Consider the following 24490-nt stretch of genomic DNA (forward strand, 5'->3'; position numbering starts at 1 on the left):
GGAGCAGATCAGAGGATGTTCTTGTACCTGACAGAACAGTTTGTGACAGCAGCTCAATGGCAGGCAAGGACCACGCTCGGCTCCCTCCCTTTGCCATGGCAACTGGGCATCCTCATCCTGCAGATGCTTCACAACTGCAGGCAAGGGGAGAAGCAGAGGACTAACAGCACCTTCCTTCATGGACAGCAAGCATGACCAGACGTGTTACCCACCTTTCCTGGTTGACCTTCCTTCCTGGCCCCCAGCTCCATCTCCCACCTTGCAGTCAGAATGCAGCAGAAGGACACGAAGGAGATAGAACTTTTTAGGTGCTCCACAACTCACTTGCAACACAGAGAGGAACATCACAGGCTCTGCGCTGCAGGAGACTCGAAGAACTTTTCCATGGATGACATCAAATCTCCTGCTGTTATTGTATTTACAGACATAGAAACTATATTCAGTGGGAAAGAGGAAACTTGTTCAAGTACTTTCAAGTGATCTGCAGCAGAATGGCACAGGTATGGCTGTGACACACAGACCAGAGCTTGATGCAAGGCCAATATGGGATATACCAGTAGCAAAGCGGACAGTGCTGTGCCCTTACTCACAGGTACCGGGAGGCAGGGTCAGGCTAAACCCTTGGAGCATCAGAAGATGCTGCCAGAGGGGAAGGAGGTTGCAAAGGGAATGCTTGAGCTCCATAGCTGGAGCAATGCCTCCCATCTTACAGTTCATTCAAGCTTAAATGACTTTCCTTTTCCCCTTTAAACAAAGGATTTGCAGGGATGAATACCCCTGCACTGTCAGTACCAATAAACCAGGCAAAAGTTTGGGCTGGGAACAGAGGAGAGGCAGAGATTTGCCACGCAGCTCAGTGGAGCCGCGGCTGACAAGCGCAGTCACACAAAGCACAGCAAGCAGCAGGCAAAGGCCACCTCTCCTGGCTAGAAAACCTCTCTCAGCCTTCTACTTTGCAGCCAAGCAGCGCTGTTCAGCAGCACCAGGCACTCTCAGACCCAAACACTCCCTGAATTGAGGCGGAAGATCGATTTCAGTTGGTGTAATCACAGGAACCAGACTGCCCACACGGGCTGCCAGGGACCACAAACCCCTTTCATCCTGGTGTAACCCTGGAGCACAAGGTGACCTACTTCCTCCACCACTGCTGCCACCAGTCTCTTGAAGAGCTCTTGCAGGAATGGTTCCCCGTCTCCTAGGTGGGTGCTCATCCATTTAGCTGAACGGATGCAAGACAGACTCATCTAGAGGAAGAGCAAACAGGGCACCATCGTGCCTTCCATCCCACAGCCCCGGCTCTGCTCCTGTGCCACATCCTTCAGTGCTTCCCTCAGACGAACAAATTATACAGGGACCTAAAATAGAAATTGATGAGCAGCAATTCCAGCAGCATCTGCCTCATGCTGGCAGAGACATCATTTCCCAACACAGACAGGATTAAACTATGACAGAGATGACAACAAAAGCAACTGACAGAGCACAGGATCATCTCCTGCAGCGAGCCACATTCAAGGCCCATTGATATGACAAATTCAACAGCTCAAAGGTTGCATCTCAGATGTCAGCTGGTTCAAAGGGAACAGATTTGTTCCCGAGCAGGTAGGACCACAGCTCCCCCTCATAAGGAGGCCCAAGAGGAGTTTTGCCAAAATTAAATTGATAGTAGAGATGGGCTTTAACACTACTAAATCAAATGTATTCATCTTACTGAAAAGGAATCAGCAGGGTAGTCTTGCTGCCACAGAACAAGCATTAGTCACTGCACTAGACTCCTGCAGTGCAGAGGGTGTTACAGGGCTTCTGGTTTGTTGGTGGGTTTTCAGTTTCTTTAATCCCTTGTTCTTACTAACAGAGAGATTAACTGTCAAGTAACATGTCAAACTTGGCTATGAGCACATCTGTGACATTACACATTGTCTTGTTTCTCTCATCTTCATATTTAAGCACCTTTGACTCAGCTATTTCAGACAGTTTCTGCATACTAATTGAAACCAAGAGGTTTTTCAGGACACCATGTCCCATAAGTGCTCATGCAGCACCCAGCAGAGGTGATGCCAATGCCAGCAAGTCAGACCAGAGCTGTTTGTGGACAGAGATCAAGGAGCAGAATATCAAAGGCAGCAAGGCAGAGCAGCTGCACAGCGGGACTGAGAAATATTCAAACACTCTTGTGTTTTATGTAAGCACAGTGTGAAACCAGAAGGCAAACCCAGAAGCTGCAGGCCACTGAATGCAGCAGGATAACTGCCCCTGCTTCCAAGAACCTGTCTGCTCCCAGTCCAGGGAGCAGGCAACTGCGTGGGAAAGCACCCAGAGGCAACCCCTGCAGTCCCTGGTCACAGATGCTGTGCTCAGGAAGGCACTTGGATGGTAAGGTGTAAAAATGAAACCTGCCTTCCTGGCCTCCTGCATCTGCACAGAGAAAGGCTCAATGCTACTGCAGATACAGCCTGCACGCACCTCTTCATGGAAGAGGGGTGCAGGTAAGCCCAAACATCTCAAACGTGCAGGCATCAGCATACCATTGATATTGTTATCTAGGAAGCAAAGGTTATAAGCTCCTTTCATAACTGCACAGTCCATCCCTTCCCTTTGGGGACACAGAACTTGTGTGAACACTGCAGAGACTGAGCAGAACATCAACCAAATACTGTATTTCTGAGCCCTGGCATTCAAGAAACCAGCTTGACACAAAGGTGACAGCAGGAGGCCTGTAGCTGCCAGTGACTAAACTCGGTGATGGAGAGGAGGGCAGTGCAGGGAAGGCTGTTTCCTTTTACTGCTTCTGTTCCTCTGCAATTATCACTGGCACTTCTGAGAATTCATTACTTCTCCTGGTATCTCAGTAATCCCCTTCCCACATCTCCAGTCCAAGCCCACGTCAACTATTTCCAAAGCCAGGTATTCCCACACCACAAAAGTCACACACAGCATGAAAATTGTTGCTTATGCTTGCAACTGCTTTAAAAAGATACCCTTTTTGGCAAGGCTTTTGGTGAAAGAGGAAAAAAGGCAGTCACTAAAGCAGATACAAATAAGTAATTTCTAATGAGTAAGACACTGGGCAAATTATAAATACTAAACATTTATTGTTTTTCTCATAGGAAGGTTGCAAGATTCCATCTCAAACAATAGGGAAAGGTCTTTCGCTGCTGCTGGGATTTTGTTTTGTTTAAGGGAAAAGAAAGAAGAATGAGAAACTGGTGTAAAGATACTACCAGAAGCAGTGCAAATTTAGAGTCATCTCTTTCTTACCTTCACCAGCCCAGTGTGAACTGCCAAGCTAAGCCCTTCCCAGTTAAATAAAGCCTACTTTCACATCACCCAGCTTCTTGTACATCACTGACCAAGACCCACACCTCCCCTTCTTCTTTCCGAACTACAGGAACACACCCAGTACAGTGAGAGCCCTGCAGCACCAGTAAAGCCCGGAGAAAGCTGACACGGTGGCACTGCATAAAAATGAAACCTCCACATAATGAGAATGAACAGGATTTAACTTTCATGATCAGCCATGCACAGTGCAGAGATACCCAATAACGCAGCTCACCAGCGTGCGCTTTCCAGCTTCCTGTCACAAATACATTTTACACATCCACAAGAAGACAAAAAGAGGAAAATGGTATCATCCAGAACACTTCACTTCCAGTTTTAAACTAAGGAAGGCAAACTTTTAAACAGGAGTTACTGACATGTTATGGAAGTCCATCATTGTGTATCTGGGAAAGGGGGGAAAGTCTTGCCTGGTAACAATTCCTCCCAATGAGTGCCAACAGTCCATTAGAACTCCCAAAAGCCAACAGGGCAGTGACACCTGCAGCAGCCATCACCTCCTGCACTGGCACTGCTTGCACAGAGGCCAGATGGAAGCTGGCACATGCAAAGTCCCATCATTTCTGTGATCTTGTCTCCAGCAGAAGGCAGAAGGCAGTCACTGTGGCTTCTGGGCTCAGCTTCCCTCCAGCAAGCCCATCAGAACGCGATGTTTGCAAGACCTGTTTGAGAAGGGGGTGTAGAGAAACAAGTGTTTAATCTTATCCTACAGGTACTTCACTACTTCACTACCAGTGAGACATGGGAAGAAGGATGCTTTGAGAATTTCTGGGTTTTTTTTCAACTTAAAACACGAAGGAATCGGTGGGAGGGGAGGAAACAGGTTGAGCTGTACTTTTTTAGCCCTTTTCTGATTGTGATGCAGCAATTAATGTGAACAAGCCAATCTGAAGGAGTGCTGAAGCTCTTCGTGACAGAAGGAACACCACAGTGTCTGCCCATGACATTTAAAAAGTGAAAGCTGGGGAAAGTACCATTAAAGAGGGCAGTGAATTCACACTGGATAAAGGAAAGCCGCTTTAGATTAAGGCACAGCCACGCATTAGACATGTGATTACCTCCTTTGAGATCTGTCTTTTCTGACTTCTAAGGTACACTGTAACACAACCTCAATACCCCAAATTGTCCTAAACATTCCTCTCATCACAGCAAAGAATAATGCTGGAGTTCCCAGAAATACTGGCTGCTATGAGCTGGGGAACATTTTGGCCTTAGCTCCTCTAGTTCTGTATTGCAGGCATCACCTTTTAGCTGTAAGAAATCAAACGAAACCCCATTTCTGCGGCTCAACACTATCAAAGCTGTGGATTCAGGCAGGCAGAGACCACAAGCTCACATCTCGATTACAGCAGGGTATTGAAGATCTAGTTTTACCAGCTGTATCAGATGCTTTGCCGCTCAGTCTGGCTGCACAGCTTCAGCCAATTACATCTATCCCATTTGCTCAGGAGCACACAATAGAATTTGTTCCTGAATATTGCTCTGTCAGGAGCAAGGGAAGGGCAGAGAAGGAGAAGAGGAAGGGATAAAATGGTGGGCAGAGAATTTTTCTAGAAAGCCTAAAGTCCCTGAAATTGCAGGCAGAAATAAAGCTAAAACTGAGCCTGCAACAGAGTTGTCTTTCTTATTTGGACAAAGAAGGGCTGGAGATACCCATCCTTCGCCTGAATCATGATCTCGAGGGAATTTTCTCCCCCAGGTGAAAGGAGCACAGAAAACCTAAGTCCCAAGTGGATGTAAATGGGGCCAGTGCAGAAGAAGACTGGGCTAAGGAATGCAGATTTATTTTTACGTTGTCAGGACACCATGATTTCATATACTGTGTGCCCATATGGTGCTTTACATGCCTGGGATTTGTAAACCTCTCAATTAGCACTGATAGTATAAAGCAGGCAGCTATTTATGGTAACCCATACGGCATCTTTCAGTGTGAGGATTCTAACTCCCCTCTACTGCATGGGCTTCCTGCTGGGCAACTCAGATGCCTTACACAAACCCTCAAAAGGCTGTGGAGAAACAGCCATGAGACACCCCTTGGGAGGTGTTCACAGCCCCAGTGACACAGCAGCAGACCCTGCTCCTGTGATGGGGCGCTTCTGTCACATATCTGGTGTGCACAGTCCCAGCCTTCCCACATCAGATCTCAGTGTGAAGGGTCACCTACTAGGCGTTGAAGAACATTACCCAGATTGCTGCTGTCCTTTGAAGCCCAGCAGATGCAGTAGTGCTGCATTAGTTGTTCAAACAGCTCCTTTTCATCTAGGAATTCAAGTCCTTCTATCCTGTAGGAATAAAATACAAGTTGTGATGCCAGCTGGAGCCTCAATACAGTTTTTAATGTATCCTTTCATGTGAAAACTAGGGTAAATAAGGCAGTTACCCCTCTAGTAAATTAATACAGGTATTTGTCCACAGTGAAGATACCACTACTCCTTGCCTTTGTTGTCAATGAATGAAACAAGCAACCCACAAGATGTTTACAACTTCTCAGCCCTGGAAATTCATGTCTGGGGACTAATATGTGTAACTTCTCACAAACCCCAGTACTTGTCTTCTAACCCCTTTTACTGCATGTACCTGATCTTGCTGGATGTAAGCAGACACACTAGTACATCGTAATGGAAGGAGATTTATCTTTACCAAAGATTACAGTGAACAGTTGAAGATGGCATTTTCTCCAGACAATAACAAGTCCATATTATGTCTTGGAAGAGTGATGGGTACACCAGTGCCGTTCTAACAACTCTCCCACATGAGCTCATGATGAAGCACAAACCAAATGGCATATACAAGATCTGAGGATTTGTTTTCCTAAAATGGCTCCTGCCTAGGCTTCTTAAAGCAAGATCTTTGAATGTCTTCCACCAAACAAATGGGAGAACTTCTCCCAAGCTGTGCTTGCTTTAAAAAGTTTAACCTGGCACATTCCTCTCTTTCTCTCTACTTGAATACCAGAGTGCTTAATTCCCATGCTAAATACTTGGAAGGGCTGCTACTGGGGAGCTAAAGTGGGGCAAAAGTTCTTTACAGATGTGCACATGCTGCAGAAGGCCGCTTCTGTGAACACTTCCATAAACAGAAAGCATTATGTGCCTCATTAATACCAAGGGACAGAGTTTACGTAACCTATCTCTCGGCACCTGGAACAAGAGGAAGGAGCTGAACAGATCTAAGGTAGACAAAAATGCTGCAAGAAAACAGCACAAGTTATGCCTCTCCACAAGTGCCACATGGTGCAGTCACACAGCCAGTGTTCCCATTTAAACAACCTATGACTTCCAGTCTCACCTGTTCAGTTCCCCGCTTTGAGAAATCCCCATATGTGAACACTTATTCTGACCAAGGTAACTGGTTTGGCTAATTCCAGCTATAGTTAATGAATGACCGAGTAATTCACACTTCACATTCTATAGCTCAGAAGTCACCCAATAAAAGCAGTTTCCCCCTCTTTAGCTTTTCTTTAATGCAAAAAACTTTGTAAAATCCATGGAGATTAATGTTACAACAGCCTTTGGTTATACCCTCTGTGTACTAAGCTTTGTCTGCAGGCCCAGCAGCCTAGCTCCTGAAGATGGTATGAATGGAAGATGCATCCATCTGTTGAGAAATAATCACACCACGCTGTTGGGCACACTTCTCCTCCCTCTCCCTCTTTGCCTGCACAGTAAACCAGGTCACAGCTCTACATTACTGCCCTGCCTTGGCTCATTACCTAAATATGCTGCCAAGAAAGAAGGGAGGGAAGATCAGGCCTGGCCATTTTCCACTCGTAGTGAAAATGCAAACAGATAAGTAGTCTCACCCAGGCCTGGAGCAAAGACCTGGATGTCATCTCCCTTGGGGACATGAAAAGTGGCTGCCTGTTCCGAGTGTATTTTAGGACTTCACTGCACGCATCTAGTGTTGTGGAGGCTGGATATCCACAAGAACCACCTTAGGTGCTTTACAAACACAGCATTTCTGTAGCATCTTTTAGCTGCAAACTGCTGTCACAAGATGCTTTAGATCACACCCAAATAAATCATGAGCACTGCCAGTCTACTCCTGGCAGCAATAACCCCCTGGATCATTAATGCTGCTCCAGGCATTAGCCTTCAGGCTCTGCAGAGCTCCACTCAGATATGTTGTCTACTTAGCATCTGCACAGAGCCTCCACTCCATTATAGCAGGGGATCCCGTACTACATATCAATGTGAAACTACCTTGGAAATGGCATCTGAAGATGATTTTTGGCTGCAAGCAAGCTATCAGTAATACCTTTTGACATCGGCCTGTGGCAAAAAGCTGTACACTTTCATCATATCAATGGCATGTGCCGTTTCCCAGCCATTTAGCAGCAATCGTTCCCTCTGTGAAGTAAACAAGCAGCACAGTTTTCAGACAACTCAAGGAAAAATGCCAGAGAACAGTTTTTTCCCTAAGGATTTTCTATGCCGTCTCCCTGACCTGTTCTTTGAAGAGCTCTTACACTCTTTTCTAAGCATGTGCTGTTAACCTCTGTGCAGAGAGGACAGTGGGATAGGTGGAACTGTGTTGTGATCTACTGCAGTTCTTGTACAGTTATCAAACAAAGTGATAACAGGAAACCATGGCACTGATTACAGGGAACCGTGTAAGGGGGATGGGAAAGGATTTCAGCAGGTAGCAGCTGCTCCACCAACCCTGCTTTGGCCATTGCTCTGAGCCTCTGCACACACAGAGGAAGAAGTTGCAGACAGGTTAAGTTTGATATCAAACACACACAAAGCTCTGTGCCCCTTTTACCTGAGAGTCTAAGGACTTGCAGACCTCCACCCCAGCCAGGTTACACTGTCGTCTCTGCAGGTTCTCAATCATGATCTGTCCAAACCGGTCTGTCATGTTCACCTCAGGTAGAGAAGGAGACAAAAGTGTTCCCCCTTCCGAAAAGAATGTAATCCCAGTGAAAAGCAGTAACTTGGTTAAACTCTTGAATTGTCCACGTCACAAAATGTACAGGGTAACATTAAAGTAAGCTTCGTGTTCTTACACCAGGTCTCATTTCCCACTGCCACAATCTCCTCAGCTACCTCAGGTTTATAAGTTGAGTGCTAGTTTAATTGGCGACAATGCTGCCACTGGGACTTGGGCACTGAAAACTGACTCTGCTTCAAGTTGCTGACAACTTGGTTCAGCTCTCCAGCAGTGATTTACAGCTTGGAAGATCCTGTTTCTAATTCCTGGAGCCACCTACTTCCCCCCAAGCAGCATTTACTTCCATAGAGAGGAGCTGAGTTCACGCTGATGTGATTTTTGCTCCCCTTTGGCAAAGAACACAGAGAGGCAATTATGTAATGTTACATACTCACATCCGACATTCAGCACCATTTCTTCCTCCTCTGTCTTAGTTAAACCAATATTCTGCGGTTTTTTCCACATATGGATTAAGTCTCAACTACTTCGGCTCAACATAATCCAGAAATTGTCTTTCAGAATAGCTCTATATTGCATACAATGAGCTTCCCCATCTCCAAGGTAAAACACATTACAGCAGAAACTGCTCTCCCTACAAAAGGACATGGCCCACTCTTGTTTCACACACAGAACTCCCACTCTTGATGACAATAACTCAGGTCTAAAAGTGCCAGTTTTGTTTTACCTGCTCATAGTTGATGAACATCGCCACTGGGAAGGTGCTGGCTGCCCACTTCAGGAGGCTTGCAGACTGCTGTGGGGTCATGTAAACCAGCACACACTCTGCTACCAGCAGCGTTGGCAAACTTGGAAACAAAACACAGGAGAACTATTTCTAGCAAAAGAACAAGTAAAATCTATAAAGAATTATAAGCAAAGTAATTTTATGTTCCCAAAATCGCTTAAAAGAACTACCCTTTTTATGAACTACACATTTAAGACTGAATAAAATCACTTCAATTGACCAGAACTGGGTTTTCTGTCAGGCAATGAATTAACCACAGCGAACTCCTGGGGTTACAACACAGAGACTTTGGGAAACAATTTCCCCATAGTCAGCCACACTACTGAGGAACATGTATTCTCCAAGTCTTCTCTGAGCTGTGCGCATGAACTGAAGTGCATATTGAAAGTCATGCTGCAGAAGAACTGTTCCCTGTATACACGATGTGCTCTCTTTCAGGGATCAGTTAAATTAGGAATAAAAATGGAAAAAGTTTTCTCTTGAAAGAAGTTCCATGAAGAATTTTAATTAGACAAAAGTGTTCAGTATCTGCAAAATAAGCTCCACTTTATTATCTAGCAAAATGCAATCTACAGTTTGCACATTGCCTCTTCCCCCTCCATCCACAGAGAAAGAAAAATAGACATCTATACGAGTAGTTTTGCTCAGAATTATGGAGTTTTCTTTTAATTGCTAGAATGAACAGGAAAAAAAAAGTCACTAGAAGCAGGAGAAATCCCACAAGGAGCAGCAATGTAGGCAAGCAAGGCAAGATTTCAGAGGATGGAAGTGTAAAGATTTAAATGGCAATTTGATGCATTCTGCTTGCCCATATGCTCTCTCCCACCCAGCCAGATAGCTGCTATTTATATATCTTATATTTGAAAGGTATGTCCATCATCCACTCTAAAAACTTAAATCTTGCCCCTTCCAGAAACCTAATGCCTGAACAATAAACCCCCAGGTATTAGCTTCTGGAGTTCAATTCTCAAAAGACACCATGGCAATCACTTGTCAAAGGTGGAGGGAACAACAGGGGGGTTAAGTGGAGGCAACAGAAAATAATTACAAAGATAAAACTCTGAAATAATTGAAGACTGACAGAATTATTCTTCATTTTAGCAGCTGAGCTCCCAGAAATCTTGACTCATACAGCTCATGGGGTGGAACATGCTCGCTGCTTTAGGTACTGCCCATCACTCAGCAATGAAACTAAATGCAACTGAACCAACTCTTTCAAAAGGCAATTTCTGACATTTGGATACATTTCTAGTTAGAGATTCCCCTTGAATAACTTGCAATTCTATTGACTAAATTTCAACCTAATTCAAGCAAGGGGTAACTCTTTGAGAGATTTCTAAAAGAGTTGATTCATGAAGCAGAGAAAGACAACTCATGTGAGCTCTGAGGCAGAAAATGGCTGTTGAGGGAACTCATCCCCTTCAGGGCAAGGGATGGGGAAAGCAAGAAGGAATCACAGCTTCCTGCTCTTCAACAAGAGCTTGAACTCCTGTGAAAGGATCACAGACCCCAAAGAGAACCAGCTACAAGGAGCTCATTCACAGAAGCCATGCTTCACTCCCCACAGTGCTTTAAGAACAAGGAGCAAACAGCTCTGCAATGTTTGATCTTCCCAGGAAGGAGGAAAATGCAGTTTGCAGAACAGGCTACACAAGGAACAACCTTGCTTCAGCCGTGGAGCTCTGGAACAGTCCCGGCAGTGCCAGCAGGCTCCAGGAGGTGTCTGCACAATTTCCTACTGCTCCAGGGGCTCAGGAAAAGGTAACCATGGAAATGGCATAATGAGCACTGGATGCAGCTACTGCATGCCCAAGCCTGACTTGACTTGCTTCATGAGTACTTTCCATGAGCCCTCATAAACCCCCCGAAAGTGAAGATAACCTTACTGTGCATCCAGGTTATGCTTCTTTAGCTTTTCCTCCAGCTCTGATGAGAAACGGAGGTCTGCTCCTTGTATGGAATATCGACTGGAGTCCAGGCTGTGAGAGTCTGCAAGTTGAAAGTGTTGAAAGACTAAAGGTTACAAACAGGAAGGAAAGTGAAATTAGCAACTAAGAATTACACAGGAACACATGAATCTGAAGTGAAGGTTTGATCTGTTATACCCAGCATCAACAGCAAACTCTTCTTTCTAGAACACTAACTGCCCTTCTACCTGCCTGCTGTGGTTTACAGATGGTGATATATCAGCATCAGACTCTGCCACAAGCCTCCTCCTTCACTCAGCAGCCACTCTAATGCAGATGGGTTATCCCACCCGTTACCATGGTTTCAAGGAATGCAGAGAGAAGAAAAATGTGAAGATTAAAGGTGTGGGGAGTTGTTTTGATTGTAAAGTCTTTTTAAATGACCCAGGGTATGTACATGAGGAACTACATTTAAAAAAGTATATAAATTCCTGAAAAACTAAGCAAGGGTAACAATGTTCCAAACAATAGACACAGCTGTATCAATTAATGATACAGACAGATACATACGAGTATTAGACAGATTTTGGTACCAAAAGAAGTTACCATTTAGCTTTTTTTGTATGCTCTAGCAATGGTATTTAGTGGGGAGTCCAGTTAGAAAAGGTATTCTGAGAAACAAATATTCACCCTGGGCTACAACAGGCAGCAAGCTCCTGCAAATGCTTTCCAACATGGAGGAGGAACTAACACTAAAGTCAAAAGATGCTTTGCCATCCTAGAAGAACTGGAAGGAAGCCAGCAGCAACACGAGCATCTTGCCATCAATAATTCTGACAACCAGTTGCAATGCATTGCAGTCGATGAGCCCAGCCCCCATATAAAAGTACTTTGCACGTGCAGCATCAAACCCACTTAAAAACAAAGTTCTGCAGGAATAGATCATTGTTCTTCCATGCTTCAACTTTACTAGAGTGAAGCCATTAGGACAAAATAGCACAAAGCTTCCTCTCTTACCATACAAGGGTAACAGAGCAAGAGATAAAATAAGCTAAGCACCGAAAAACCCCACGGTGAGAGTTTGAAGTGGCAAATCCATATACGCCTGCAGTGGCAGGCTTGGGATCAGCTGCAGCCAAACACAGCTCCTGAATGGTAACACAGGAGCAGGTGACAAGAGCTACATGAAGAGACCCAGAGAAGCCAAGAGGCTGAAGAGGCAGAATGAAAGGGTTTCCATTGCAGGAAAGGAAACAAAAGAGGAAAGAAAACATTAGGGGTGGAGGGGAAAAGGCAACTTCTTAACTGAAGCAGTGCTTCAAAGTGGGGGAGATGCATCTCCATTTAGTTTTCAAGTGACCAACTGAAAACAGCACTAGGAAGTGACAACAGCATCTTTCCAGCAACGTTTTTGACCAGAGAGGGGAACCAGAACTGTTCATAGAGAGTTACAGGAGGAAAAAAAAAAAAAAAGGGAAAAAAGTTGTGCAGCAAATGATTCAACATTTTGAGTCAAGGCTTTTTTCCATGTGCATGTTCTGTAATAGCTTTACTACTTCCCACTCCCTTCTATTTCAGTTATTACATCAAGGCCATGATAATGGCATCAAAAAAAAGCCACACAAGAACCCTTCACCACACACAGGAAAGTATTTATATAGTGGTTGGTTCGGTGTCCAGAGAGAGCACACGGTGAGCATCAGCACCACGATTAGCATGAAATGAATGCAATCTTCTTGTCCAGCTTCACTGACCTGGCCACACAAACACATTCATTATAACCAGAAATAAACAACAGGTTTTAAGTGATCCAGTAACAGCAGTAGTACAGACACTTCAGCAGTAGAACTGAATGTCTCCTGCTCGCACCACGTTGATTCAAGCATTTTTATCACTGAAGAACAGGAAGGAGCAGGTTAGAAAACCACTCTCCAAAAGCAATCACCATTCCTACCATTGGTTTCAATAAGCCTGTGATACATGAACAAGCCACAGAACTTCTGTTATGCTCTGACGTGGTGGGAGAGGGGACAGCCAAAGGAAGCAACCTGGAGATCCTCAGCACCAAGCTGTGCAGCCCAGTAGATAGACAGCTGGAGATGGAGGTTGTGGACAAGTGAACATAAGCAGCCATGCAGCCATAGCCTGGTTATTCAAAGTTAACTACTGGGGAGAAACCAACCCAATACCAGAGTGGAACAGGTTTCCTTAAGGATGATTTGGTTCAGTGGAAATAGTCTTCAAGCCTTAAAGCCAAATATATTCATGCCTTAACACAGGAGTTCCTGCAGCTGAAAGGCCAAGAAAGCTGACGAGGAACAGATTGTCTCCTCTCTTCAGAAGCCTTTCACTCCAAATACAATCACTTCACTCCCATTCCCAGTATCCGGCTGCCTGGTTCCCCTCCTCTGGTCCATTCAAACAGAATGTACTTGTTCCTCCACACATTTTGCTGCCAGCTTCCCTCGACTCTCCATTGATGGTTGTTGGCAAACACGAGCACAGATAGTACTGAGGCAGAGCAGCACACGCAGTACACACAAGCTGATACAATTGCTAAAAATTGTACACTTTACACATCTCTGAAAGCACCTCATTTAATACTTCCAGAATTCGTAGATTTTAACATTTATAATCCACACTTTTCTCTTGAAGGAAATGTGAGGGGAAAATACGGAATTTACACTAGCCAATTTTAAAAAGCAAGGAGAGGCGCAAGGACAAAAAGCAAGAGCAAAGAGTTTAAGCTAAGCCTCCTCCAAACTTCCTTGTAAGATTTCCTGCTAGCTTCCACCTTTAGCCTGCACATGGCATTAAAAATACCCTTTTATAGCTAAAGTCAAAGAGATGACACTTAACTAGACAAATAACTTGAAGATTTTAAAAGTCTTTTAAAAGACAACAGCTCCATCACTTCACACTCAATAGCAGACATTCATTGCAAGACTGCTGAGAGCTGGAGTTGCTGTTGCTCCCAGCCTGGAGGCTGAAAGTCGAAGTACAGCCATAAACATCTCAGAAAATGATGTACTGGCACATGATATGGCACCAATTTCTACTTTATTGCAGAGCTTGATGCTCTAGGAATGAAACATTGAAAACATGCTGCCACCCTGACTGAGCAGCGCTGGTACAAGTGTGTTCTACAATAGATGTCCCTAAAGAGCAGCTGGAGGGAGAAAGCAAGTTTTGGCCTGGTAACACAGGCACGTGGTCTCCATTGATTTCTTCTTATGAACAAGAAGTTTCTTTTAACTGAATCAATTCCTTTGCTGTTAAAACCTTACCTGTTTTTCTCACTGCAGTCTCACCCCTCTGAAGGTATCTGCCACAGGGACCTCGGCAGAGAGGAGAGCCCTGCACACTCCAGCAGATCTGTGCTGCCAGGAGCGCTGCTGCCTTCCGTCCTGGCTGGGATGGAGACCCTCCCATGCTGCACTAACATGTACGTCAAGGCCACCCTGGTGTGACTCAGGCCAACTGCCCTAACACTGGGATACAAGCAACATTTCGTGGCTTAATCCATTGAATAGCCCACATTCAAAGCACTAATTCCAACCCAGGCGCCAATACTTCATGTTGGTTTTTAGCAAAGTTAGTCATGATGCTCTTTTCTAAAGCATGGCGCTACCTTACGGTTCTGTGATGCTCACACTCAGCACGTTCAGCTATGTGCAAAGTTTCTCCCTTGTACTTGTCTGAAATGAGGGTTTGAGAAATACCAGATTCCAATTTCATTTAAGAAATACAAGGGAGGGGAGAAGAGGCTGCCCCGAGAAGCTGTGGCTGCCCCATCCCTGGCAGTGTTCAAGGGAGCTTGGAGCAAGCTGCTCTAGTGGAAGGTGTCCCTGCCCGTGGCAGGGGGTTGGAAGTGGATGGGCTTTAAGGTCCCTTCCAACCCAAACCAGGCTGGGGTTCTACCAGTGAAAGAGAGCAAGCAAATGAGCCCCACTGCTTCAGCCCACCCCCTCTGCTCAACAGAGACTCTCAGCTGAGGTGCACGCTCCTGTTATCTGTGCGAAACGCAGCAGAGAAGGTTTGCTCTGCTCATACCACCTGGATGTGTGTTTTCCATGACTCTTGGCATACAAATAACAATACAAGCGTTCCAAATTTAGACATCATTTTGGTAACTGAAGAGCAGCAGCAGTTATTTATAGTTGCCTTCTGACCTGCCTGCAATAAAGTTTTTCTCCACAAAAACATGCCAGTAAATGTTGATTTACAGTGGCCCTGAGGCACTCACCTGCTACCTTAACACACCTGCTGAAGCAGCACTACATAACCCATCACAGGAGCACGAAGCAGTGTTTCCTCTGCTACAAGAATCCAGTGAAACAATTTCCTGGAGGTTTTCCAAGAGACAGCATGCAGGATGCTATTGACTCAAACCGACTTCATTAGGATTTTCGTCCTAAGGTATCTTTAGCAGCCTTACAAGCAACCAGCCCATACAACCTATTCTGCAGACTCACAGCCATGATAAACTCTTACTCAGGTTGTTTAACTACAATATCAGAACAGGGTATGTATAGGGTACGTGTCAAAACACAAAGGCATTTAGCTTGTATTGCACACGCAGGATCATCCCCAATGCCAGTCGCCAACACCCCTGTGTACTGTCACAGGCAAGCTTGGAAATATTGGGAAAAGGAAGTTCAACCAACCAACTGGACTAGATGGGGCAGGAAGCACACGAGTGGCACTGAAAGGTAATAGCTCATTAAAGCATAATTAGCACCTGCAAGGTAGCAAAGGTGGAGTGCTACATTCCCAGCAGTGACTGCACCATAAACCAGATAGTGCCGTTGAACTTTGAAAACTATTTAACCTGATATAGCCACAGCCATGTCAAATCACGGCACAGATTCCCTGCTCTCCCTTGGAGACCTCACACTTCCTAGAAAATGCCAAAGCTGTTCAATGACAAGTGTCATTTTCTTGCATTCAAGGGCAGAGGCCACAGATATCCACCCTTGAATTGCAAGCCATGCTGTCACTGCTTTGGGTAAAGGGCAAGGAGGAAGCAGATGTTGCCCTGAAGCTGATGAAGGTGTCTATTAGCACTAGCCTCATGAAATGAAAACATTTAGTGTGAGAAGAAAAGCAGGATGAGAACAAAGAGTGATATCCATCGATACTAAAACTCAAATCCCAAAGCATCTAAGCAAATTATTCCTGATACACAAGAGAGCAATGTGGAACCATCCCTTGCAGTGTTCAAGGCCAGGCTGGACAGGGCTTGGAGCAACCTGCTCTAGTGGAAGAAATCCCTGCCCGTGACAGGGGTTGGAACTGGATGAGCTTTAAGGTGCCTTCCAATCCAAACCATTCGATAATTCTGTGAACTGATTTGGCAGAGGGAGAGGCCAAGACAATCTCACGTCCAAACCAACAGAAATAAGGAATGTTCCCCTACCTGGAAATGCTGCTTCCTTATGCCCCACTACGCTTCCTAAGACAGGAGGCATTCCCAGGACACTGCATTAGTCTAAGAGCTGTATCAGGTCAGACCAAAGGTCCCCCTACTTTGGCATCCTGCCTCTCCCAGATGCCAACAGCAGCTACGTAGGGAAAAGACAGAGCACAAACATGTGCTGCTAATCCTGGGGTCTATGCTGTTTCCTATCTTTTTTCTTAGAATCCTTACATTTGGATCTGGATTTCTGTCCCATTACTGAGCCACTGTTTTCACCTATCTATTTATTCCAATACCCAGATCTTGTATGGGGGCAGCAACATTCATCCAGCATTGACAGTCTCATTTACATGTGAGGCACCAACTATTTTTTCCACCCATGTGCATCACTTGATATTAATCCACATGGAATTTATCACCAACTCACTAAAAAACAGGATTCTTCCACAGTTCTTCACCACTCTGAAGGGTTGGGACTTGCCAACGAGCTGCCACTCACTGATCACTCCACTTTCCTAATTATTTCTTGGTGTTGAACAACAACATATCCTTAAGCACAGATCTCCATCTCCCTCCATAATGAGAATTAACAGCATATGCCTAACCTCCATCCCCAGCTCTTTATCCATATGAGAACCATTCCTTCCCCCTACAAAAACCATGCAACTTCTTTGGCACACTTTGGTAAGTGATGCTGCCAAAACACATTAAAAACACATTTCTTAAATTCAAGCACTGATTAATTGGATGTCCTTCCCCAATATATCTGTTGACTCTCAGAGAACTCCAATAGGCTTGTGAGGCATAACTTACCTTGTCAAAAGCCACGTGGGCTCGTTCTCAACACATTATATTACTCCTGTGCTCCACTAAGTCTGTCTGTTAGAGTTTCTACTCATTTGTCCAGTAGAGATATCAGTCCTACTGGCTTGGAGTTCCCTAGATTTCTCCTGCAGCCCATCTGAGCCACAGCCACAACCTTCCAGTTCTCAGGTCCTAAGTTTTAAAACAAGAAGGTATATACCAGTTAGTAGCTGAGTGAATCCATAGTCAAGTTCCTTTAGATATGTAAGAAATCTCTATTCATCTGACTATCTACTCATTCCACAGCCTCTTCTCGTGGCACTTCCATATGAAGCAGTTCCATTAATATGCCCTTACAAGATAGTTCCCACATGGATTTCACTTGAACTGACCTGTGGTTGTTGAGTGCCACTTCAAACTGGGATTCCACAACACACTCCCACCAGCTCCAAGTTATCTGACAAGATGTTACATCCCAAAGATCTCAGTGTAGTAAAGCCTACATCAGCCTGCTTACTGTAAAATTGCTACCCTAGGGTACTTAAAACCCAGCACTGAGAAAGAACAAGAGAAACAGCTTTAGAAAAATAAGCCACTGATATGTCAATTGCTGTTGGCTGCTGCAACTTGCTATTAATAGCTTCTGATTACAACACACCACTGCAACTTGATAACTTGGCAGTTGTTTTGCTGTACTACACGTATCTACAGCTGTTCAGCAGCACAAATACTATCAAACCCTTCTGATTGATCTTGTAGTGATGTGTTTTTAACAGTGCTAGCAGAGCAGATCTCATTGTATATAAGAGACATGTCATAAGAAGGTCTCCTGGCTGAAACACAGTGGTTCTTAAGAGCAGTTTTAATGAGATGGGGCACAGGGCTTTCATCTTTTGAGACCTGAATGCATGATGAGAATTCTGCCACTCAGATGACATCTAAAAGGTTGGTAGGTTAAGAGCCTCTAATATGAAGCAATAAAATGTGCATAATTTGCATTAAAATGCACAAACAAGTCAGTGCGTGGCAGTACTCCGATCCAAGTTAAAGCACAAAGAGCCGTGGGGTGAAGCACCTACACCTTGCCCCCAGAAGCACCTCCTCACTCTTTGCACTCTTCCTCACTCTTTGGAAGGCTCTTTCAAGCCCCCCAGACCCTGAGCTAGAATCATGCTTATTAAAAGCACCTATACATGTGATCATATCAGGACACAAAACATTGCTGGCTCTGCTTTAAGGTCACATCTGCTAACACAAGTTAATTGGTATGGTAGACACAGATAATCACAGTTCCTCCTAAAGGGTCCAAAGCAGCTACTACAGTGCCCAAATAGCAGATACTGCACTAAAAACATTACTCAACAGAACCCAGGATTTCTTCCACAAGTAAAGATGTTTTCAAGTTACAGTCCTGACTCAAACACAATGAGGCTAAAGCCAAGATAGGTCAAGCATACTCCACAATGTCCTCTTACTACTAAAAAGAAACAGGTGGCTCTGGTTCCCGAGGATGGACTCTGCAGGCTCTTTCTTCTGTGAAGACTGCTAAATTTAAAGACTTGTGCTCTTAATGAGACAGAAGAGAGAAGAAAACACTCCATAGATATTTTAATCCAGTACACATGACTATCAGTAGCACTTTCCTTTTTCTGTGGCAGAAAAGAAAACCTAACTTAAGCTATATAGAAGAGAGAAAAAACCCCAACAACTTTCTGGCAGACTAAAACCCCTTCAAGAGAAGACATCTCTAATATGTCACAGAACAAATGGGCAAGAGTCTGTAAGAGAAGAAAGAAGCTTCTCTTCCCTCCCAATTCTCTGTCCAAACAGCATTTCAAACATTAAAAGCCTGCCCACATAGCAGAACAAAATGATCAGAAAAGTTTTAAAAGTGCTGCAGAACACTGCAGACTTCTTTTTAGGATGACTCACCTATTAGAAGAGAGTCCCCTGAATGGGATTCCATAATTGGTTTTGACAGGGGAGGTTTTGATCTGTGGGAAGAAGGAAGAAGCATCTCTGAGCCGTTAAGCTGGTTTAACAGTGTGAATACAATTTGATTTTTTTAACATATAAATGTGTGTGTGTGTGTGTTAAAAACAGACAAGAGATACCTCTGCCCTCTACTGGAAACACAAACGTCTGCAAGTTCGACTTACTACTAAGTTGCAGTTGAGTTTTAGAACCAATGACTCAAGTTCTGAGGCAACCTATCAAGAGGATTCCTGACACTCTCTCCAAGCATCCTCCATAAGCCCTCATGTATTAGTTCAAACAGAATATGCCTGTATCACATCAGCTATCCCACCTCTCTAACTGAACATCAGGTCTGGGAATTTACTACTGTCATCAACAGTAAGAGAAGATGAATTAATGGCCTCTAATCATTGTGAGGCTTCCCCTGCCCATTCTATTTTACATAATTAAGAGTAATGCCTACTTGCCTCCCTAAAGCTTCCACATATCAGCTTCTACAGTGGGGAACAGTGGATGCAGAGCCACACGTATGACTTGCCTGTAAAATGAAACCTCCATTCTAAAATGAGTTTCCCAGAAGAGAGCTGAAGTAATTAATTGTAGCTTGCCACTCCTGGCATTTTGCTGAATGACACTCAGTTTCACACAGCTAAATTCAGGCTTACACCATACTTACTTGATGTGATGTATTTTTCTTGCAACTATCATTGGAAAATCCACTTCAAAATATTTTCTAGGGAGAAGATTTTCATCCTGAGAATTGGAGAGAAACCCTAGAATTAGGGACATCCAAGTTTCACATGCACATGACAAGATATAACCTCCTTAAGTCCTGAACAATTCTGGTCTAGTTTACACTGGCATCGGTAACAGTAGTGTAACAATGTCCCACAGCTTAAAAACCCCACTAAAGCCACAAAAACAGTTGAGAGGCATCAGAATGCGCTCCAAGCATTAAGGATATTATTTAGCTTTTTATGCAATGCAGCAATCCTAGACACCAGATCACTGGAACAACGTATTCCAACAATGTACTATCAGGATCTAGAAGAGCACAGCAACAGGAAACTATTACAACATTTACCATGCAGCCTCAGTATATTCTTCTAAGAAGGGAATCAGGAACATTTTGCACAGGTTTCCACAGAAAGTGGCCACATTCCACAACCTGTCCTCAAACAGACATCCAGACTAAACACACATCAGTGCTCCTCTGCTACAAAGAAAGGGAAAACCTCTTCATTTCACATTGTCACTATCTGACACCCTGACGGGTAAACTGTGCCAAGTTTCTCCCTATGCAGCAATCCTTTTGTGATGGATTTGCACTGCAAGTTCTAGCTTGTCAACCTCATGAATTTCTAAACAGGAGATTGAATCAGCCAGAACACTGAAGCGTTCAGTTAACTGGGTCCCATCTTCTGTATGTTAATGACACCACACCTCTTCACAAGGAGAAAGAATTGGAACTAGAGGCCCCGCTTTAGCTTTTAAAATCACTGCTACAGAAAGTTAATAAAACTGTGTAGTGACAGCTCTCATAGGAATGCAGGTAAGAAAAAAGCTTCACCTCTCAGTAACAAAGTCATTCTTTTTTCCCTTCTATTGAATGAAATATAATGGACTGTGACCGAGCAAAAGGCATCTAGCTGCCTTGGACTTTCTTCCAGACATCAAACGAAGAGATGTAAATGCTAATGAGAAGGCAACTAGAGGTGTGTGCAGTCAAATTATACTATCAGATAGTATTGGAGTAATCTGCATTTTTGTGAGTTAATAAACACAGAGAGACATATGTATATTTACATATATAAATTCACATTTACATACATAAAGTAACATTTAAATCGAGCTTCTACAAACCTATACTTTGGTACCTTATTCCTGCTTTAATATAGGGTAAGACAGGCAAAGGTGCCATCAAGCTCTGCTCCTGGAAGTCCACTAGAGGTCAGCTTCCTGTCACAGACTTTTTGGTAAATAACAGTGAAAACTGCACCGAGATTTAAAGGTACCTAAATTAATCCCAAGCAAGACCAGACCTGAGGAAAGACACAGCCTGGCTGCATTACTCCTCGCCCTACTACAGAACGTAACACCAACAAGCCCTCACAGAAGAGTACTCAGGCTTCCACACAGATCCTTGTGTGCAGCCCAGCTCAATACTCCCAAGCGTCATTACCTTCAATCTCCAGAACAAGGTGTCCATGCCAGCCCCCAGATTTACAATCTGACAGTTGCATTCTGTCTTCTTCAGGAAAGCTTTAATCAGGTAACTGACTCCATGGACACGGGCGTAATAGCCTGTTAACAGCAGCAGGAAACAAGGTTTGGTTTTCATTACTGTTTTCACTTAGTACTTGATGATTAACACTTGTTAAGATTTTTAGGTAGCCTTAGAAAAATGGCTTTTCTTAGGAAGAATAATTCATTCTTTAACACACTTAAAAGGTTTGTTTGATTTTAATTATTAACAACATCTGATGTACTGATAAATCAAGATTCCTTCCAATAAAAGTTTTAGCCAAGTTTCACCTGGAACTGAGCAGAACGATGTTAGCTGGGGAGCACAATCTGCAGAGACACACCCCAATGTCCTGGGTCAAAACAACACTTCTGATTGCTTTGTAATGATTTCTGCACCCTGAGGCACAGAAAGACGTTCCATTAAGAACACAGAAAGCAAAGAAGAGTTTTGATTCAAATTTCCTATGCTCCACGATACCCAGTACAGAAAGGTTTTGCCAGGTGCTCTTCCAGAGCAATTAAGAACACATTTGAACAATCTTCATTCACATTCACATGCCAACTTGCCTCTATTGATTTCAGGTGCTTTTCTTTCTTTGGCTTGTCTCACAAAATACTGGATGTAAGGGTCCTTCCAGTAGCCAACACTTACAGCAAACCTGTCCAGCAGAGGGGGAAAATGAGAGAATTAGGAAATAAGGCCGCTGAGATTTACAGTAAAAGATACACACAGGCTGAAGAGGTCACTCTCTGGCCTGGGAGAGTACATGGAGAGACAGGTTACAACAATCTGCAGAATCAAACATAATCCCAGACTGGTTTGGGATGGAAGGGACCTTAAAGCTCCTCCAGCTCCAACCCCTGCCATGGGCAGGGACACCTTCCACTGGAGCAGCTTGCTCCAAGCCCCTGTGTCCAACCTGGCCTTGAACACTGCCAGGGATGGGGCAGCCACAGCTAGTATCAGTGTGGCAGCTGAGCAGAGCTCCAGCAGTCACTGCCAGTGGCTCAGGCTTGCCAGATCACTTGGAAAAGCAGCAGCAGGACAGCAGCAGTGCCACGCACACAGCACACAGGGATTATTCATCATAACAGACCACAGAAGTGGGGGAGCAGCCACCTTCTCCACCTTCATGTTTGGGTTGGAAGGGACCTTAAATTAAGCTCCTCCAGCTCCAACCCCTGCCACAGGCAGGGACACCTTCCACTGGAGCAGCTTGCTCCAAGCCCCTGTGTCCAACCTGGCCTTGAACACTGCCAGGGATGGGGCAGCCACAGCTTCTCTGGGCACCCTGTGCCAGCGCCTCAGCACCCTCACAATAACACACAGGACTACTTCAATTAAGAAGTTACATAAAGCATAGTTAACTTTTTAGCTATTGCTACATTAAACAAGCAACTTTTCAATGGCCTCTGCGCTATTGGATGAACTTCTGCAGGTACAGAACCTAATCTCAAATGTTTCCTCCTTGAGGGCCAGCAAACACAGGAATTGTCTGCCCACAGCTCTTCAGAGCACACGCAAACTGCACTTTACTCATACCCATCACCACGCTATGAGCTGTTTGCCCTAGTTCCAGAGCTTCTGGAGACCACTTTAACCCAGACAACAGTGCTATTTCATTCTAGCAGAACTCACTGGCCTTACGGCTGATTTGAAAGGGTAAACTCTCGAAAACAAACACAACCACCCAACAATCTGCTGCTACCCCAGTAACAAAAGGATGGGACAAAAGGCAGCAATAACAGAAGGGAGCTTCACACCCATGCACAGCAGAGCAGCAGAACCGACCCCCTCTCCCAGCCCAGCCTGCAGAGAAGGAGAAGCAAAGAACTGGGGAAAATATCACGGGATATTAACCAAGATATCAAACATGACTGAAGTTCCCGACCCCGCTATCAGCGCCACGCACGCTGCCCTACAAACAGGCTCTAAGTCGGAAGCCGGGCAGTGCTCTAGAGCAGGGGCAGGACTGTCCGGAGCAGCCCTGCGGGCTAAACCCGAGCCAGGCCATGCTCTCACAGTGGAACGCCACTGTGTTCCGAGGTTTATCCCCCCAGCCGCTCGGGCCCCGGTGCGGGCACAGGCCACCGGACACCCTCCCGCAGCCAACGGGCTCTTCCCCGTTTCCTCCAGCCCCCCTTATCCGGGAGCCGGCCCGCCCTCCGCCTGCTCTCAGTCCCCCGCAGCACCGTCTTAGCGGTGCCGGAGGACGTCGCCCCAAAACACCGCTACCGTTTGCAGACGGACGCATCCTCGCACGTCCCCCGGACCGCCTCGTCCGCCTCGTCGATGCCGGTGGAGACCAGACCGTCACAGGCAGTGGCCGCCATGGAGCGCGCGAGACCCAGCCGCCCGCCACTGCCGCCGCCACCACCCCTGCGGCCCGCTCCCCGCCGACCCTCATTGGGCGGCCTCCGCAGGGCAACGCGCAGAAACTCAGCAGCTATTGGTCCACTGCCCCATCCATCCCCACAGCTTCCAATGAGAAAGCGCGGGCTGTACCGCCCCGCCCAGGAAGCGGTAGCAGTACCGCAAGGGAAGCTAGGAGCTGTAGTTGTGGGGGACGTTCCGCGATGACGCCGCGGTGGCGCTGACCGGTACTGTGCGCTCCGGGAGGACGGCTCCAGACGTAGCCGCCGCTCCTGAAGCGGCGCGGGCCGGGCGGTGTGGCGGCGGCGGCGGAGCGGCAGGAGCCCGGCGGGAGGTCGGGGAGCGGCCGCCGCCATGAAGAAGCAGTTCAACCGCATGAAGCAGCTGGCCAACCAGACCGTGGGCAGGTGGGCGCCGGGGTCCGGCGGCCGGGCTGGGGCTCGGGTGGCGGCTCCGGGGAGCGGGCGGAGGCCGCCCGCAATCTCGGTCGCTTCTAGGGGTGGGGAGGGCACCGGGCACGGCGGGCCCTGTGGCGGGGAAAGCTTCTGTCTACCTGGGGAAGGGCGGAGGATCCGGTTGTTCGGAGCCTGGAGCGGGCTCTGGGCGGGTGTTTGCCCCGGCCCGCCGTGAAGTGGCGTCGGTCCGCTGGTACCGGGGCCTCCGTGTGCCCCGCTGTACGTGTTATCAGCCCGCCGGTGGGGCGAGGGTGGTGGAGGCAGCGCGGGTCCCGGGGGGGGGGGGGGTTACCTGAA

General features: G+C 45.8%; 3 protein-coding genes across 9 annotated transcripts in view; 1 reads left to right on the forward strand and 2 right to left on the reverse strand.

Annotated features, from left to right (window-relative positions):
• TEX47 (testis expressed 47) overlaps positions 1 to 24490 on the reverse strand; it is a 149324-nt gene that overhangs the window by 76701 nt on the left and 48133 nt on the right. The gene's annotated exons all lie outside the window — the stretch shown is intronic.
• On the reverse strand, positions 3070 to 23749 carry LCMT1 (leucine carboxyl methyltransferase 1). The gene is made up of 11 exons (XM_057398069.1): positions 23601 to 23749; positions 21932 to 22023; positions 21300 to 21421; positions 19794 to 19870; positions 19073 to 19134; positions 10897 to 10999; positions 8951 to 9071; positions 8098 to 8199; positions 7591 to 7682; positions 5518 to 5615; positions 3070 to 3995 (listed from the first exon to the last, which is right to left on the reverse strand). Exons 1-11 carry the CDS (start codon positions 23696 to 23698, stop codon positions 3973 to 3975), a joined length of 990 nt encoding a protein of 329 aa, XP_057254052.1. The 5' UTR covers positions 23699 to 23749; the 3' UTR covers positions 3070 to 3972.
• Positions 24028 to 24490, forward strand: part of ARHGAP17 (Rho GTPase activating protein 17) — a 44398-nt gene continuing 43935 nt past the window's right edge. For all 7 annotated transcript variants that reach the window (XM_057398062.1, XM_057398059.1, XM_057398058.1 and 4 more), the window contains exon 1: positions 24028 to 24145. In XM_057398062.1, the coding sequence (XP_057254045.1) occupies positions 24093 to 24145 (53 nt within the window). In that variant the 5' untranslated portion in view covers positions 24028 to 24092. The remainder of the gene's footprint in view (positions 24146 to 24490) is intronic.

Source organism: Pezoporus wallicus, unplaced genomic scaffold, assembly GCF_028554395.1.
Source record: "Pezoporus wallicus isolate ANWC-B61680 ecotype Strahan unplaced genomic scaffold, APGP_CSIRO_Pwel_v1 contig_6274, whole genome shotgun sequence".
Classification (NCBI taxonomy): Eukaryota; Metazoa; Chordata; class Aves; order Psittaciformes; family Psittacidae; genus Pezoporus; species Pezoporus wallicus.

Bases quoted from the DNA above. Each gene is read 5' to 3' on its own strand.
- LCMT1 (XM_057398069.1), bottom strand. From the start codon at position 23,698: ATGGCGGCCACTGCCTGTGACGGTCTGGTCTCCACCGGCATCGACGAG. The intron at 22,024-23,600 runs GTAGCGGTGTTT...TCTGCTGGACAG, and splicing joins GATGCGTCCGTCTGCAAACG to GTTTGCTGTAAGTGTTGGCT. The intron at 21,422-21,931 runs GCAAGTTGGCAT...TGCTGTTAACAG, and splicing joins AGCACCTGAAATCAATAGAG to GCTATTACGCCCGTGTCCAT.